General features: G+C 39.8%; 1 protein-coding gene across 13 annotated transcripts in view; it reads right to left on the reverse strand.

Moving 5' to 3' along the window:
* The window catches only part of impact (impact RWD domain protein), a 51,353-nt gene that overhangs the window by 24,666 nt on the left and 9,227 nt on the right, over positions 1-17,460 (reverse strand). For 10 of the 13 annotated variants that reach the window (XM_079592966.1, XM_079592967.1, XM_079592970.1 and 7 more), the window contains 2 exons: positions 4,841-4,966; positions 1,889-1,983 (listed from right to left, as the gene is read on the reverse strand). In XM_079592966.1, the coding sequence (XP_079449092.1) occupies positions 1,889-1,983; positions 4,841-4,966 (221 nt within the window). The remainder of the gene's footprint in view (positions 1-1,888; positions 1,984-4,840; positions 4,967-17,460) is intronic. The other 3 variants (XM_079592969.1, XM_079592968.1, XM_079592965.1) reach the window with 1 other exon arrangement.

The following is a 17,460-nucleotide window of genomic DNA, read 5'->3' on the forward strand; positions in this document are numbered from 1 at the left end:
ATAAACCCATCCATCCATCCATAAACCCACCCATCCATCCATCCATCCATCCATAAACCCATCCATCCATCCATAAACCCATCCATCCATCCATAAACCCACCCATCCATCCATCCATCCATCCATCCATAAACCCATCCATCCATCTATCCACCCATCCATCCACCCATCCATCCATCCATCCATAAACCCATAAACCCATCCATCCACCCATCCATCCATCTATCCACCCATCCATCCACCCATCCATCCATCCATCCATCCATAAACCCATAAACCCATCCATCCATCCATCCATCCTTCCATAAACCCATCCATCCATCCATCCATCCATAAACCCATAAACCCATCCATCCATCCATCCATCCACAAACCCATCCATCCACAAACCCATCCATCCACAAACCCATCCATCCATCCATCCACAAACCCATCCATCCATAAACCCATAAACCCACCCATCCATCCATAAACCCATCCATCCATCCATAAACCCACCCATCCATCCATCCATCCATCCATCCATAAACCCATCCATCCATCCATCCATCCATAAACCCACCCATCCATCCATCCATAAACCCACCCATCCATCCATCCATCCATCCATCCATAAACCCATAAACCCATCCATCCATCCATAAACCCACCCATCCATCCATCCATCCATCCATAAACCCATCCATCCATCCATAAACCCATCCATCCATCCATAAACCCACCCATCCATCCATCCATCCATCCATAAACCCATCCATCCATCCATAAACCCATCCATCCATCCATAAACCCACCCATCCATCCATCCATCCATCCATCCATAAACCCATCCATCCATCTATCCACCCATCCATCCACCCATCCATCCATCCATCCATAAACCCATAAACCCATCCATCCACCCATCCATCCATCTATCCACCCATCCATCCACCCATCCATCCATCCATCCATCCATAAACCCATAAACCCATCCATCCATCCATCCATCCTTCCATAAACCCATCCATCCATCCATCCATCCATAAACCCATAAACCCATCCATCCATCCATCCATCCACAAACCCATCCATCCACAAACCCATCCATCCACAAACCCATCCATCCATCCATCCACAAACCCATCCATCCATAAACCCATAAACCCACCCATCCATCCATAAACCCATCCATCCATCCATAAACCCACCCATCCATCCATCCATCCATCCATAAACCCATCCATCCATCCATCCATCCATAAACCCACCCATCCATCCATCCATAAACCCACCCATCCATCCATCCATCCATCCATCCATAAACCCATAAACCCATCCATCCATCCATAAACCCACCCATCCATCCATCCATCCATCCATAAACCCATCCATCCATCCATAAACCCATCCATCCATCCATAAACCCACCCATCCATCCATCCATCCATCCATAAACCCATCCATCCATCCATAAACCCATCCATCCATCCATAAACCCACCCATCCATCCATCCATCCATCCATCCATAAACCCATCCATCCATCTATCCACCCATCCATCCACCCATCCATCCATCCATCCATAAACCCATAAACCCATCCATCCACCCATCCATCCATCTATCCACCCATCCATCCACCCATCCATCCATCCATCCATCCATCCATAAACCCATAAACCCATCCATCCATCCATCCACCCTTCCATAAACCCATCCATCCACCAGGTGTGTTTGCACTGACATGGACAGTGAAGAGCTGAGAGCGAGCACTGAGGACTCTAGAGGCCGCACTGGTATCGAGACGGCTGTTGTCAAACACACATTCTACAGACCTGATATCTTTGGCAAGAAAGAAGTTTATTTGGATCTTATATTACTGTGATAAAGAGGGTAATGAGTCGCACCTGTTTAGGAGTCACCACTGGGGCCAAATGAGGCTGGAACGTGCTCCGTCTGTCTGTGATTGTCTCTCCATGTTTAATCAGCGGCAGCTCTTCATCTACAACAACACAAACAACAAAACCACATAAAATCAGTCCTCTGAATGACTGGTCAGCCGCTAATTACTAATTAACTGGATTGCTTTACACAAGACAAGTGCTGCTTTGAAGAGACTTTGAAAGTCAAAAATACTATTACTTTCTCAAAAAGCACAGAATTTTCCACTTTTCACCAGCAAAATCGACCAATAACGTACTAAGATTCATTCCGTATTCATGAAAAAACTTAAAAAACGTCAGAACTGCGTGATTAATTGTTAAAAGATCACGAACTTGATTCAAACACCCCATGCAATCTTATTCCTAAATGACAACGATTTGCATGTCTATTAAACCTGTGAAAAAATCCCAGCGGAAACTTCAGATCCGTGTTTGATCCAGAGAGAGCAGTAGTCATGCATGAAGCGGCTAAACACACAGTCTTTTCAACCGCACAGTTTCATTATTTCTGTCTTACAATTATTCAGATTATCACAGAAGAACTGGCATAAAAGTGTATAGTTCAGATATAAACACTGATGTCTACAGTAGCAATTCAACTAGAGTAAATCACCTTTTGAAAATGACTTGATGCTTTAGATAAAGACTGTATCATTACAACGTTACACCAGTAGGTGGCGACAAGTGACTGTTTTTTATTTGTCTTTGAATCATTTAATCAAGAGATTTGTTAAAAACGCTGATTCATCCAGTAATGAAACAAAAAAGTCAAGTATTTATGAACGAGTCGATGAATCATTCATTCAAACCCAAGTTTTAAAAAATATATATAATTCAGATTAATGAAACTTTTTAAATAGACTGCAGCAATTGACCATTCGCAGGGAGTTTGATTGACAGGTGATCTGCCCTATCATACTTCGCCATCCGCCATTTTGTCGGACAACGCAGTCAGGAGAGTTAGTAGATTAACGTTTGGAGGATTTGAGCTTGAGAAGCGGAGTGTACTGACGTCTTTCCACGGTTAAAACAACATTCCTTCTGATGTTCATTCATGTTTATTTGATGCTATAAATGAACTAGAAGGAAGAGATGATCGGTTCACGAGCGGCTTTAACTGAGGCGACACAGCGATCTGCCACGACCAGTGTCGGGGGAAATGCATTACAAGTAACTTGAGTTATGTAATCAGATTACTTTTTCAAGTAACTAATAAAGTAACGCATTACTTTTAAAATGTACAACAAAATATCCGAGTAACCGCAAGTTACTTTGTTTTCCCATTTATTGACTGACAGCTCTCCTGTCCTCATGTTGAGACAAATCAAAGTGCAGAGGCGCGTGTGTGTGTGTGTGTGTTTGTGTGTGTTTGAACATGATGTTTATTGTAGTTCTAGACTAAATGTGAGCATTTACTCATCTCACTTGCACAAAAAAAATCTATATTTCTCAAAATGAATAAAATCTGTGAAAGGCAGAATCAGAATACTATGCAAGCCTCCAATAACTAAATATGTTAAATAAAACATACATTTGTATGCATTTAATCTCACTTTATTGACCAATGTACTTGCTTCTGACCTTCGATGATTCAGTTTAATAAGCAGAAATGACTATAGATAGATAGAAAGGTTTGCTTTCCTCTACTGTACACATGTCCTTCAGCCTGAGGATTATTATTTCACTTTTGGTGTGAAAGGGTCTTTACATTTGCCCAAAAATAGAACTTTTTTGTGTTATAAAAAAACAGAAAAAAGTAACGCAAAAGTAACGCAACGCATTATTTTTTATAAAAAAGTAACTAAGTAATGCAATTAGTTACATTTTAAGGGAGTAATGCAATATTGTAATGCATTACTTTTAAAAGTAACTTTCCCCAACACTGGTCACGACACATTAAAGCGCCACAAAACGGTATTTATTGTTTAAATTTATTTTAAAAAATGACCAAATTTGAAAGGTGAGACTTTGTTTAATACGTTTAATATCAAAAGTAGCCTGGTCTTTGTCTGTCAGTGTGTTGTCAGTCTCATCTCTGCTCTGCGATGTATTTCTCACTGTGTGAGAACATGGTGTGTGTGTGTGTGTGTGTGAGAGAGGCGTGGCTTGTCAGGCATAGCGACAGTAACTAAGGGGGGCGGGACTTTGTGAACGGTCAATTGAGATTTTGTCAGAACCTCTAGTTAGTAAATCACATCTTAGTTTGTTTAGTTGTCTTTGCAGAATCATGGGAGAATCGAGATCTCTGTTTGAAACAAAAAAATCGTGATTCATAATTTATTCAAAATCGTGCAACTCTACCACACGTAGACAATTACTGTGAGTGGCCTTACAAACGTGCAAACATTACAGAGATATTTCATCTTATATTATTCATCTTACATAATTGACAGTGAGTGACAGACTAAGTCAAGCTGCATTAGAGGCTTCTCTGTGTGTGTGTGTGTGTGTGTGTGTGTGTGTGTGTGTGTGTGTGTGTGTGTGTGTGTGTGTGTGTGTGTGTGTGTGTGTGTGTGTGTGTGTGTGTGTGTGTGTGTGTGTGTGTGTGTGTGTGTGTGTGTGTGTGTGTGTGTGTGTGTCTGTGTGTGTGTGTGTGTGTGTACTGTGCCTGAAGAGGTTTGAGAATGGCACGCTTGGCATTGATCAAGGATTTTGATGAATGTCTTTAGAGAGACTCGTATGTTTGCTGAGACTGATGAAAGGCTGTAAAGGATGTATGCAAATGACTAACCTTGGGCAAACTGTCTCTCATTTACAATACTCAAATTCATTAAAATCAGAACAAGGTTAAGAACAGACTCAAGTGCACATGCACATGTTGTAAATTAGGCGTCAATTATTAGTGAACGAGAACTAGTGTTTAACGGCAGATTCTCAATAGGACATGTTGAATGAACAGCGGAAGCTGGGACGCACCATCGGGAGCGTGGGAGAAGAGCGGAGCTGCCTGATTGGCCAGTTTTACAACGCTGTAATCCGGAAGATCGTCGTAGTCGTGCTCTTCTTCCTCCGTCGTCATCGTCTTCCCCGTTCCGGGTCCTTCTGAAAACAGAGACGAGCGCAGACAGATGAAGAGCGGCGTAACCTAATCATTGAACAAACCATTGCACATTTCAATCAATTACACAAGGACACGCGCTGAAGCACGCAAGACATTTGAGTCTCAGAAAACGGTTTAATGATTAAAATAAAGATGTTTTGAGATGAGTGTAAATAATGAAAGGTCAGTGACATCCCCTTCCCGAGATTCCTTTATTAATCAGCAAATAATCCTGAACGTCTCTTTTAATACGGCACACACTTAAAAGAATCCGAAGGGTCAAAGGGCACGTTCAAGCACTCCCATCAAGAGAAAAATATCTAATAACATAAAAATGGAAAAATTCCAATGAAACATGAGCAGAACAAAAATATATGAATGTGTAAAATGTTGAATGCAACAATCTAGACTCTATACAAAAATGAAAGGTTCTTTATTGGTATATATGTGGTTTCATGAAGAACATCCATTGAACCTTTCCATTGGTTCTTTAGATTGTTCTTCACAGTGTCAATGCCACTTTACTTGGTAAAACAACACATGTTGACCAATGTGCTTTACATCATGTGTAAAATAACATACATCACACCACAATAACACACATGATAGGATGGTGCGAGACCATTCAAGTGTTTTTATACGAATAAAATGCGTTTAAAATCAGCTCTGTAACGCACAGAAGCCAGTGCAGTGAAACCAAGGTGGGCGTGATATGTTCTCGTTTTGTAATACCCATCGAGAGCCCTTTGAACTTTCTGCAGAGGAGAAACGGATGACTGACTAATTCCCTTGTAGAGTGTGCATTGCAATAATCAAGTCTTGAGGAGATCAAAGCATGGACCGCAATTTCAAGACTTTTAAGCGCCAAACATGATTTCATCTTGGCTAAATTACACAAGACTTAATGGAATTAATCAGTTTATCCAACTTGAGGGAGCTGTCAATATGCTCACATGACAAGGGTTCAAATCTGTATCCGATGTACTTCACTAAGGCCAAAAACAATAATATACACCTTACTTTCATTTAAGTGTAACAACACCGCGTCTTAACCAGATGCGATAAGATTCCAGCGACAAATAATTTGTCTGTCCACACTAGACGCGACTGAGAGATACGTCAAAATCAATCAAAACCCACAGCCAATCAGAACAGCGTGTGGGCGGAGTCTCTGTGAGTGCACAGCGCTAGAGAGTAATCCTGACGGCAGTCAAGTACATAATCAAATTCACAAATATTACACCATTTGAACATTATTAAAAATACATAGGCTGCTGAGTTTACTAAAATAATCTTTGCCAAAGAATACACTTGTTTGTTCACAGTTTAAACGTTCTTGTTTCCATTTGTTTAATTTCAAGATCTGAGGTGAATTATCCATTGTTGCTTTTACAGCTACAAAGCTGGAGCACTAAATGATATTCAGAGTCACATGACACGCTTTTAACATTAAATAAAGCACATAAACAGTGCCTGAGATTATCAATGCCACACTTTGTGTTTGTTGCTCCAGCGCGACGTCGCAGAAAAATAGAAACCGTTTCTAAAATAGTCATCGCGGCTGGTTAGAACAAAAACTCTGATTAACATGGAAAGCATTTTATCGCGCGTCACATGTAGTTAGGACACGGTGTAAGACATTTGAAGCCTTCCAGGTTCCAAGTCATTTTTATGTGTCAGCAGCAAATAAAGCTCTATATCGTCCACAAAACAGTGCAACACAATGTTGTTCTCCTTAAAAATAGAGCCCAGTGGGAGCATGTTAAGTGAGAACAAACTAGGGCCAAGGATCGAGCCTTGAGGCACACCACAAGTAAGAGGTGCTGATCTAGAGAAACAGGCACTAATATTCACCAATATCAGTCTCAATAAAACTTTAACCACTTCAGGGTATTCCCCTGGGTCGTCACATACAGCACAGTGCGATCTACAGTCAAACCAAAATGTATTCAGACACCTTCAACATTTCTCTCCTTATCACAGTTTATTTGCTATAGTTTAGAAAATGGTAATAAAACATGACAATAACTCTGAGTTATCAAATCAGGTGATATTTGACTGGTTTTGTCCATCCTTCTGTTAGACTGTCTCACACATGAATTATGTTGAATATCTGTCAGCTGTTAAATTTAACTACACAATTAGATAGTACTAGTTTAGCTCAACCTATTAATAGCAAGTCATTAAAAACGTTCACGTGGGCTATCACAGTCAAAAGGTGTAAAACCAGACTGGTAAGTTTTGAAAATCTTAAGTCATTCTAAAGAAATTGTGTAATAGATAGAAAACTACTTTTTCTAATAAAATACATTTTAAAAATGTACATAAATGATGAAAGATGGGACATCGGCCTGAAATTAGCCAGGACTGTCGGGTCTGAGTTTGGTTTCTTCAGCAAGGGCTTCACCACTGTTTCAGGATCTCAAGAAATGTGCCACTTTATTTATAATCTAAAGTACACTTCATCAGAGGACAGAAAATGTGAACAACAGATGTTAAAGGGCTGGTGTAATGCCCTTTTCACAAGATGTAAAATAAATCTCTGATGTCCCCAGAGTGTGTGTGTGAAGTTTTAGCTCAAAATACCCCACAGATATTTTTATATAGCATGTTAAAGTTGTCACTTTTTGAGGGTGAGCAAAAGCGCACCGTTTTGTGTCTGTTCCTTTAAATGCAAATGAGCTGCTGCTCCCGGCACAGGGGGCGGAGCTACAACAGCTCGTGTCCTGGAAATTTCAAAAACTTTTAGGCTTTTATGTTGAAACCGGAGTCAGAAAGATGGAGAGACTCAAGAAGAAGTGACAACATGTAGAAGAACAGGACATTTCTGAATGGTTAGTTGATGAATTTATGTAGCTTATGTGTAGTTATCTTCTAGTCATTGATTAGCATATTCTGTCATGATAATCTATAAATCGTGTTCCGGGGGCGGGGTTTATGTAAATTTTAGGGTTTGTGATGTCACTAACCCGGGAGGAAGCTTGTGTAGTTCCTACCAGCCGTTTGTTGTAGTTCTTAAAAAGCGATTTCTTAAAAAGCAAATATCTCCCTTTGCTTTGAACTTTGAGCGTTATAACTTTGCAGATGTTGTTTATGATCAAACAGCAACATTACACACTAACTACAGTTAGAAAAGTCAAATCATAATCAACCACTTCTTGAAGAAAAGTTAGTCTTCTGCAAAATAACACATTCTATGACATAATTTTTGGAACTTTTACTTTTAAAAGTCTAGAAAGAACAGTTTTGCATTCTATTCAAACCACAAAACGAAACATTTCGACTCAAATCACCGGCAGCCATTTTCCATGTGTCATTTGGCAACTTGAAACGAGAAACTAAATGAGAACTAAATGAAGTCGCAATCAGCCGTTCCAGCTGTTCTGAAGTACAGCATTAAGATGCAGTGACAAAAACAGCTTTCCCACACATTTCGTCCAAGGAATTCATTTCTATTACATAGGCTTATACTGGATAAAGACGTTTCAAAATTCATTTGTATTTTCATTTGCATGCCGTCAGGTTTCAAGGCCTTGGCATCAGGAGCATCGGAACAAGTGGGAGGAAGGCATTATAAATCTCACCTTCTCTCTTCAGAAGCACGGCGTGGTTTTAAACGCCTAGTTGACATTTACGAGACACTATTTGAAAGCTTAAACACTAAATAAGTTCACTGATCAGGTCTAAAGCTTTATGAATATAAGAATGCATAATTCGTCATCTGTCGTTTACATTCTCTGTCCTCGGGAAGTTTGTTGAGATGTGCCAGATGTGCCTCGGATAATGAATATTAATCTCATTCTGTGACGGTTGGCAGAGGTTTCTGCTTGATCATAAAGATGACGTTTTACATCAAGCCAAACCAACCTCTTTAAAATATCATTGCAATATCCCAAAAAGTGTGAGGGAGACCAGTTTCTGAAAACTCAAGTGATTGCGATTAAATGCCAGCGTGCAAATGTCAGAGATATCCTGAGATCTGAATGAACTCTAAAAGGGGGAAGCAGTTTTCTTGGTTCCCAAGCACCTTGAAGATTACATGATTTTAAGAGAGAGAGAGAGAGAGAGAGAGAGAGAGAGAGAGAGAGAGTGTGTTTTCAGACAGCGCTCACTGAATGGCCTTGAACGGACGCACACACGCACACACACGCACACACACGCACACACACACACACACAATGATGTCAAAATGCCCGTCTCGGCAAGTATTCTCTCGGATGTTTGTCAGTTTATTTGCTCTTAAAGGGACGGCAGCCTAATATTCCTGCTGTTGTCTGTGTCATTAATGTTAATAACACAAGAAAATACAGCTTTAACAAAGATGAACATATATTTAATTTCTACAGTGCATTAACAAATAGTGTTATTTTACATTTAGGCTTAATTTAAAAAAAAATTGTACCTGAATAGCCTACTACTGTTAGACTTTGTAACTTTAATATTCAGTATTCATCTCTGCTTGTAATGTTCACTTGTTTTTAATAATGTTTGATCTTTATCAGTTAGGCTAGTAGTTTTACTCCCTCCCCCTTCTGGGTGGTTTGTAGGTAATTGCTAAAGTTTTCTGGGTGGTTGTTAGGGTATTTGGGTTGTTGCTAGGGCATTTTAAGGCAGTTGCTAGGGTGTTCAGGGCGGTTCCTAAGGTATTTTTGGTGGTTGCTATGGTGTTACTAGGTGGTTGGTAGTTCTCACAGATGGTTACTATGGAGTTTTTATAGAGTTCTTAAAATCTTTAGACACTCATCTTGTGGTGAGATATGGCTTATTCATGTGTTTGTATGGTTGCTAGGGTACTTTATATGGTTGCTAGGGCATTTTTGAACTGTCAACTAGTCTTTGAATATCATATCATAAACTGTATGAGTCAAAAAAGCCGAACTCCATGTTTCTACAATTTTCTAGAGCTGAAATATGGCTTGTAAATGTTGTTTTATGGTTGCTAAGGGGCCCTAAGTGGTTGCCAGGGTGCGGCTATTAAGTTATTAAAACCTTTAGTAACGAGTGCTGATATCATTTAACATTTAGTCAGTCGTTTGGGGTGGTTGCTAGGGTGCTCTTAGTGTATATATCAGCATCCTGGGGTTAGGGTTAAGGTTAGGGTTAATGTGTATATATATATATATATATATATATATATACATACAGTAGTCAACATTTGAAGTGGATCAAAAAAGTTCATCAAAGTTGTTCTAAGACAATAACGGGTATTGTTCAATATTAATGTATAACTTTGAAGGTTTTGATCCACTTCAAATGTTGACTACTGTATTTTTTATTTTTGCTGATCTGAAAAATTATCCAAAACCCATAAATGATCCGACCCGTGCACTTATTGATCCGTTGCACCCCTAGTTGGGAAGAAGTACTGGGTTGAAATCGCGCCAAATGAAGCACTTAATGAATAAAGCATGTAGTCCTAGCCCACATATCCCCGCCTCGGCCCTGTTGACCACTGAATTAGCCATATTTAAACAACAAGTTAAGGCAGCTCATCAGAAAACACCTCTGAAACCGGCAAAGCGTGCTTGGCTTTTCTTCCCCGTTTTACTTTGAGGCAAATCAATTTGGGAATTTAATTATAGCTTGTCTAAAAATTAAACTGGTTCCAAAGCTTTAACGACCTTCGACTGCTTTCCATTTCTCCCGACGCCCCCAGCTCTCAGTGTCAGACGTGAATATTCATGCCCAGCGGAAATATATACAAAAAAACAACCTTTTGATCTCTCTGAGGGGCCTTCACCGCACAACCTGCTGTAACTAGCATCTCATCTACATAATTACTGTAAAGACAGAGCTGATGTTTGCAGAGTATGAAGGGAGGCGGCACTTTTCATGACACCGTCAACTATTAGGCCTGTAATCATTGCGTTGATGAGGGAAGACGCTAATTACATTCCCTCTGAAGTTTGATATTAGATTAAGTTACTTCTTCCGAAGTGACGTCACCGACGCGCGCGGGAGCCGTGTGTATTTAGGCCTGTTTGTTTACCAAAACGTGTGGGGGGAACAAATTAGCATCGCTAATGTAATATTCGCAGTGCAGAAAAGAAACGACTGAGCACATCACCGTGAAACAATGGGGGCTTCGGAAACACACGCAGAGTCGGCGAATCCAAAACGTTCATTTGAAAACAAAGGAAATCAAGTTGGAACGAGACAGATGTTCAAAAACAGGTAATCAAGGGCGTTCGGGTCTTCTAAACACTGATGAATCATTCAGAAGACGGATTCTCTGTAGGGCACGAGCAAGCTGTCGAAGTCGTGATCTCGAGATTGAGAGTTAAACAACCGGTGTAGTAAAACAACACAAGGGTCGCTGGCGGCAATTGCTTTCAATTAACTTGACAAACTGAATGCAGGTTCTTTGCCAAACCTTGTAATATCCGCACACAGAACTTGAGTTCATGGGACTTGATATCCTGCATGAAATTTTAAACCGTAGTTTTCTATGGTTTATGGTTTAACCTCACTTACAGTCCTTTAAAACTCATCTTTGATCACCAAAATGACATGTTTAAAAGTTTTTTCCTTGAAAAAAAAAATCTTCATGCCCTAAAAATAACTTGAATGTAACCGTACGTTCACACCGCCGCCGACTTGAGCTTCCAAAGTTAGCGGAAGTCATTCATTTTCAATGGAAGCTGGCTTCTCTCGGCTGCAAGGAGCATCAGATCCATCGGCGCCGCGTTTTGAGCGACCAGAGCGTCAATCAGAAAGTAGCTCAACTTTATGGTAATGAGCTATGACGCGGTTCAGCGACAAAACGCCAGCAACCAATCGGAATATAGACGTCCTTCGCGCTGGCTGATTCCGGAGAAACATACGATGTAAACTTTCGTTCCTACCAAAACAAAATCTCCGAGTCCGACGTCTTCTCCGCAAATACAGCACAGCAGCACCAAACACAACATCCTTGCGATGATCCACAATGATCCAGTGATACACATTTGAGGATGAGCGCAACTTTTATTGGAAACATTTACGAACAATCGGTTTAAGCGGGAATGCAATTAATTTGCTTCAGCAGCTCAAGTCGACGGCGGTGTGAACGTACAGTAACTCGACACCCTTGCCTCGTTTAGTATGCGCGGTTCTATGAATATGCAAATGAGCCCCGCCTCCACTCACTCACTCACTCAGAGATCCACTGGTTGACGATCACACGTTGATCTGATTGGTTACAAGGTAGTGTGTGACGTCAGAAACACCAGCGATTTCAAAGCGTGTTTTTGAGACTGTCTTTGGTTCACTGCAGTTTTAAGCAGAAAATACTCAACAATGCTGTCGACTTATGAACTTACACATGGTGTGTGTTAAAGCAGATTAATAACACCACATAGACACATAAACAACATTAAAAGCTGGATTTTCACCACAGGGGGGCTTTAAGCCTGGTTTATACTACGAATTGGGCAATGATTTTGCTGCCTGAGAACAACTAAGCCAATATGTGAAGTCTTTGATCAATTAGTTTGACATTTGCAACGAATCTTACAACAGAGTTTAGTGTCGTGAAACTGTGCCCTGCGGCGGCCTAATAAAGAATCAAAAGGAGCATAGCAAAGAATGATAAGTGTGAGAAACAGATAGACTATCATTATTTAGCAACATCCCTTTATTTTATGTTTCTCTTCAAATTTAAAGGCGTCATTCACAACGGGCTCTTGATAAGAACTGGCTGTCTATGCAAACAATTTCTCAAAGAAATGCAAAAAAAAAGTATGAAATTGGTGTTACATGACTAGAAAAAAATTGAGAAAAAGAGATCCCAAAAAACATCAACACCCATAATTTTTTTAAAGATTTTGAACCCCCATCTCCCCCTTTTAGCTTATAACAATACAAAGGTGGTTAAAAATTTGCAAACTTCCCCCTGTGGTGAAAATCCAGCTTTTAATGTTGTTTATGTGTCTATGTTGTGTTATTAATATGATTTTAACACACACCATGTGTAAGTTCATAAGTCGACAGCATTGCTGAGTATTTTCTGCTTAAAACTGCAGTGAACCAAAGACAGTCTCAAAAACACGCTTTGAAATCGCTGGTGTTTCTGACGTCACACACTACCTTGTAACCAATCAGATCAACGTGTGATCGTCAACCAGTGGATCTCTGAGTGAGTGAGTGAGTGAGTGGAGGCGGGGCTCATCTGCATATTCATAGAACCACGCATACTAAATGAGGCAAGGGTGTCGAGTTACATTCAAGCTATTTTAAGGCATTTTTTCAAGGAAAAAACATTTAAATATGTAATTTTGTTGATTGAAGATGAGTTTTAAAGGGGTCATCGGATGCCCATTTTCCACAAGTGTGTGTGATTCTTTAGGGTGTTCATGTTAAGTTTGTAACTTTGGTTAAAATTCCTCAATTGTTGTGTAAAACAACAGCCTTTACCTCCTCAAACACAGCTCTGTTCACAGCGACACGTTCAGGTGCATGTCTCTTTAAATGATAATGAGCAACTGCTCAAACCCCCCCACCCCCCACCTCTCTCTCTCTCTCTCTCTCTCTCTCTCTTCCATGGGGGGTGTCGATTGGCTGAGGCCAGAAAATACAGGAAATATGCTAATACGGGACGATCCGTCAGCGGTCGTGGGCGGAGTATGATGACATCATATTACTCAGAAAATCCAAACGGCTTGATTATTGAGAGTGTTTAGGCTTTTTGAAGATTAAAAAAAAGGAGTGAATGGATTTTTTTCATTGTATGGAGGTTATGTCCACACACTGCAAAGACACATTTATACGCAAAACACCATATAAAGTGAATTTTGCATCCGATGACCCCTTTACAGGATAAACGATTGACTAAAGGGAGGGGGACTATAAACCCAAACAATCTAATTGCCCGGACAAAGGTGTGTTTAGTCCAGCAAACCTGCGCACACTGCTGTCAGTCATTCCCCCCGAGGACACGGAGTCTCAGTCCTGATGGTTTCTCATCGGCGCTCATGCAGTGCATTACCGTCTGCACCGCACCTCCAGATTGATTTTGCCAGCAGGGAAGTGTCTTGTAAGTGTAGGTGTCGAGACTCAACGTACAGAACGGCTACAGACGGGTGAAGGTCAAATCAGAAGGACTGGTTAAGCGCACTATCACTGTGATTATGTCCTGATTACCGTCCTTTAATTCTGTCACCTTGAACAGACTTATCAATCGAACTTCAGTCTGTAATTTAGTTTCTATTAAAAGGTTGTAATGAAGATACGTTCGCCAGTAATTGAGTGTCCCTCTCGAACCGCATCTGAGTTTATGGAGTGTGGCACCTTTCCAAAGACTCGTGCGAGACTTAAAATAATTAATGGGACTTGGCTAACGAACAGGACGGCTAGTCACGCGCCCATTTCCATTTTTTTTCCCCTGCATTCAGTTGGAGATCCATTTCCCTCTCAAGCACGCCATTCATGGAAATGCATTTGCATATTAAAACCGTTGACATACATACATAATTCAAATCGCAATTATCACATTCAGCAAAAGGCGTGGGAGAGCTGTCCGTCAGAAACAATAGCTTTTAAAGGATTTATACGGCCGCGTTTCTGAAGTGGACTACGGTCTGGCGGTTTGTGATGACACGTGTAAATTACACACTGTATGGAACAAGTACTAATTAAAATTGATAACCAATTGATGTTATTTGTAGATTCATTGTAAGAATTGTTTTGCATATTGGTTTACACATCACCGATGGCTAATTTAAATCGTGGCATGTTACTGGGAGACAGAACTACAAATCAAAGACTTTGCAATTATGGGCTGATTATGGGATGCTAACGGGAATTTACCTATCGGTAAGACCCGCCCCCCTTAGTTACTGTTGCTAACTCGGACAAACAAACGGAGTTAGTTGCTAACTGTCTTACAATGAGTGAAAAACCTCGTCCCAAGATGTTTTTGATCAATTTTGGACACAGAAGGACCACCTCTCGTCGAGGAGCATTCATGTGGGACTTAAAAATGCCATGGAGGGATATATTAAAGATTTAAAAATAAATATATTAATTTGGTTAAGGGTAAGATTAAATTAATGCACATTTAACCAGTTTAATACGGACTGAAATGTAGACCTTCGTTTGTGTGTTTTTGACCTACACTGTACATGACGTGAGAACAGTTAGCTATTTAGGTTTGTACGTTAGCATCAACTTTAATTGTAAGTTAAATTAAAGTTAAAGTTAAAGTTAAAGTTGTAATGAGAGTATGACAACCAGAAGATGAACGTTTTGGTCATTGGTACTCGGGTCAACCAGGTTACTGTCTCACATCATTGGATTAATTCACAGCTCAATCCAAAGCAGACATTTTGTTCCATTTCAATTCCATTGCTCATCCTCTCAGGATACCTGGAATCAGTGTTACAAGTACCCCAAGCACATCGTTTGACCAAGTTTGACCAAGTTTAACCAAGTTTAACTAAATTTGACCAAGTTTGACCAAGTTTAACCTAATTTGACCAAGTTTAACCAAGTTTAACTAAATTTGACCAAGTTTGACCAAGTTTAACCAAGTTTAACCAAATTTGACCAAGTTTAACTAAATTTGACCAAGTTTGACCAAGTTTAACCTAATTTGACCAAGTTTGACCAAGTTTAACCAAGTTTTACCAAGTTTGACCAAGTTTAACCAATTGTGACCCAGTTTAACCAATTGTGACCAAGTTTTACTAAGTTAAACCAAATTTGACCAAGTTTTACAAAGTTTTACCAAGTTTAACCAAATTTGACCAAGTTTAACCAAGTTTAACCAAATTTGACCAAGTTTAACCAAGTTTAACTAAATTTGACCAAGTTTAACCTAATTTGACCAAGTTTGACCAAGTTTAACCAAGTTTTACCAAGTTTGACCAAGTTTAACCAATTGTGACCCAGTTTAACCAATTGTGACCAAGTTTTACTAAGTTAAACCAAATTTGACCAAGTTTTACAAAGTTTTACCAAGTTTTACCAAGTTTAACCAAATTTGACCAAGTTTAACCAAGTTTAACCAAATTTGACCAAGTTTAACTAAATTTGACCAAGTTTGACCAAGTTTAACCTAATTTGACCAAGTTTGACCAAGTTTAACCAAGTTTTACCAAGTTTGACCAAGTTTAACCAATTGTGACCCAGTTTAACCAATTGTGACCAAGTTTTACTAAGTTAAACCAAATTTGACCAAGTTTTACAAAGTTTTACAAAGTTTTACAAAGTTTTACAAAGTTTTACCAAGTTTTACCAAGTTTAACCAAGTTTTACCAAGTTTGTAGCATAAACACCATCAAAACGATGAGAGCTTCGGATCTTCCCATGTTTCTCTCTGGCGCTGGAACCTAAAGATGATGTCAGAGTTCCCCATGCAACTGATACTCGACTGCCATTGGCTCATCTGCGTTTGAGGGGAGGGGCTTACCAATAGATCAATTATATGCAGTTGTACTTTTGAACCGTAAGGGCTAAAAACAAAATGACCTTTTTCACTCACCGGCCAATTTGGCTGCTAAAAAAGTTACCGGCCATTCAGGACTTCTACTAGCCAAAAAAATAAAGAAAAGGGGGATAAATAAATAAATAAACCACAACGTTAAAGCTATACATATAGGCCTATACAGTATAAGCTGTGACGTAGTCCATCTGGTTTATTTCCCCTTTTTTCTTATATATACATAATACAATTTGGATTTCATAGCCTATATTCATTTCTTATTCAAACAAAATCCTGTCATCCAGCATCTGCTCTTTCTCTTAAATCCTTTTCACCAAAAATATATTTTAGGAGGACAGATCAATAATACAGGACAAAGAACATCAGAAAAATGTAGGATGTTGGAAAATAACAATCTTTTCTGTTCACCAAATGCTTTTTAATCTTCACTATTGCTTCAATGCAAATGAGCAAGCGCTGTTATGTGTTGTGTAGTGGCGTGTGTGTTCAAGTGAGCAGATATGAGCAGATTCTGTGCAATAGCTGTATTTAATATATCATGATGTTCAGTATTAGCGCTAAATCTGTGCAGATTTGTCTTACACGAACTCCCACAGCAAAGTGAGTGAACATATTAACAACACGCCAAACTGGCTCGTGATTCGACAGCGTTCGACAGTTCATTTTTACACGCATTTGGTGGGTTGTGAATTTCAAACCCTGGCTATATGATAAATACTATCTCAGAAACAACAGAAAAAGACCACAAAAAAACTGGATAGTTTTTGGACTATCCTCCTTCCAGAACACGACAGCCAATCCTCAACACACAAAAATGATTGATAGGCCGACACCGCCTCCACAGTTTTTGATTGAGCCAGAAATAAACCAGCACTCAGAGTCTTCACACAGCCGAGGGCTATCATGGAGAGTGTGGTTCCTCAGGGCGCTGTGTGATATCAGGTAATAGGGACATTTTAAGTGTCAAAAAAAACGCCACAGATAAACAACCTTAGAGTGCAAAAAAATGTAAGCAACAGAGCAAGACCAAGCGAACTCCTTCCTTTTAGGAATAAGATTTTCTCCACCCTCTGA

The sequence above is a fragment of the Phoxinus phoxinus genome (genome assembly GCF_949152265.1).
Source record: "Phoxinus phoxinus genome assembly, chromosome: 20".
Classification (NCBI taxonomy): Eukaryota; Metazoa; Chordata; class Actinopteri; order Cypriniformes; family Leuciscidae; genus Phoxinus; species Phoxinus phoxinus.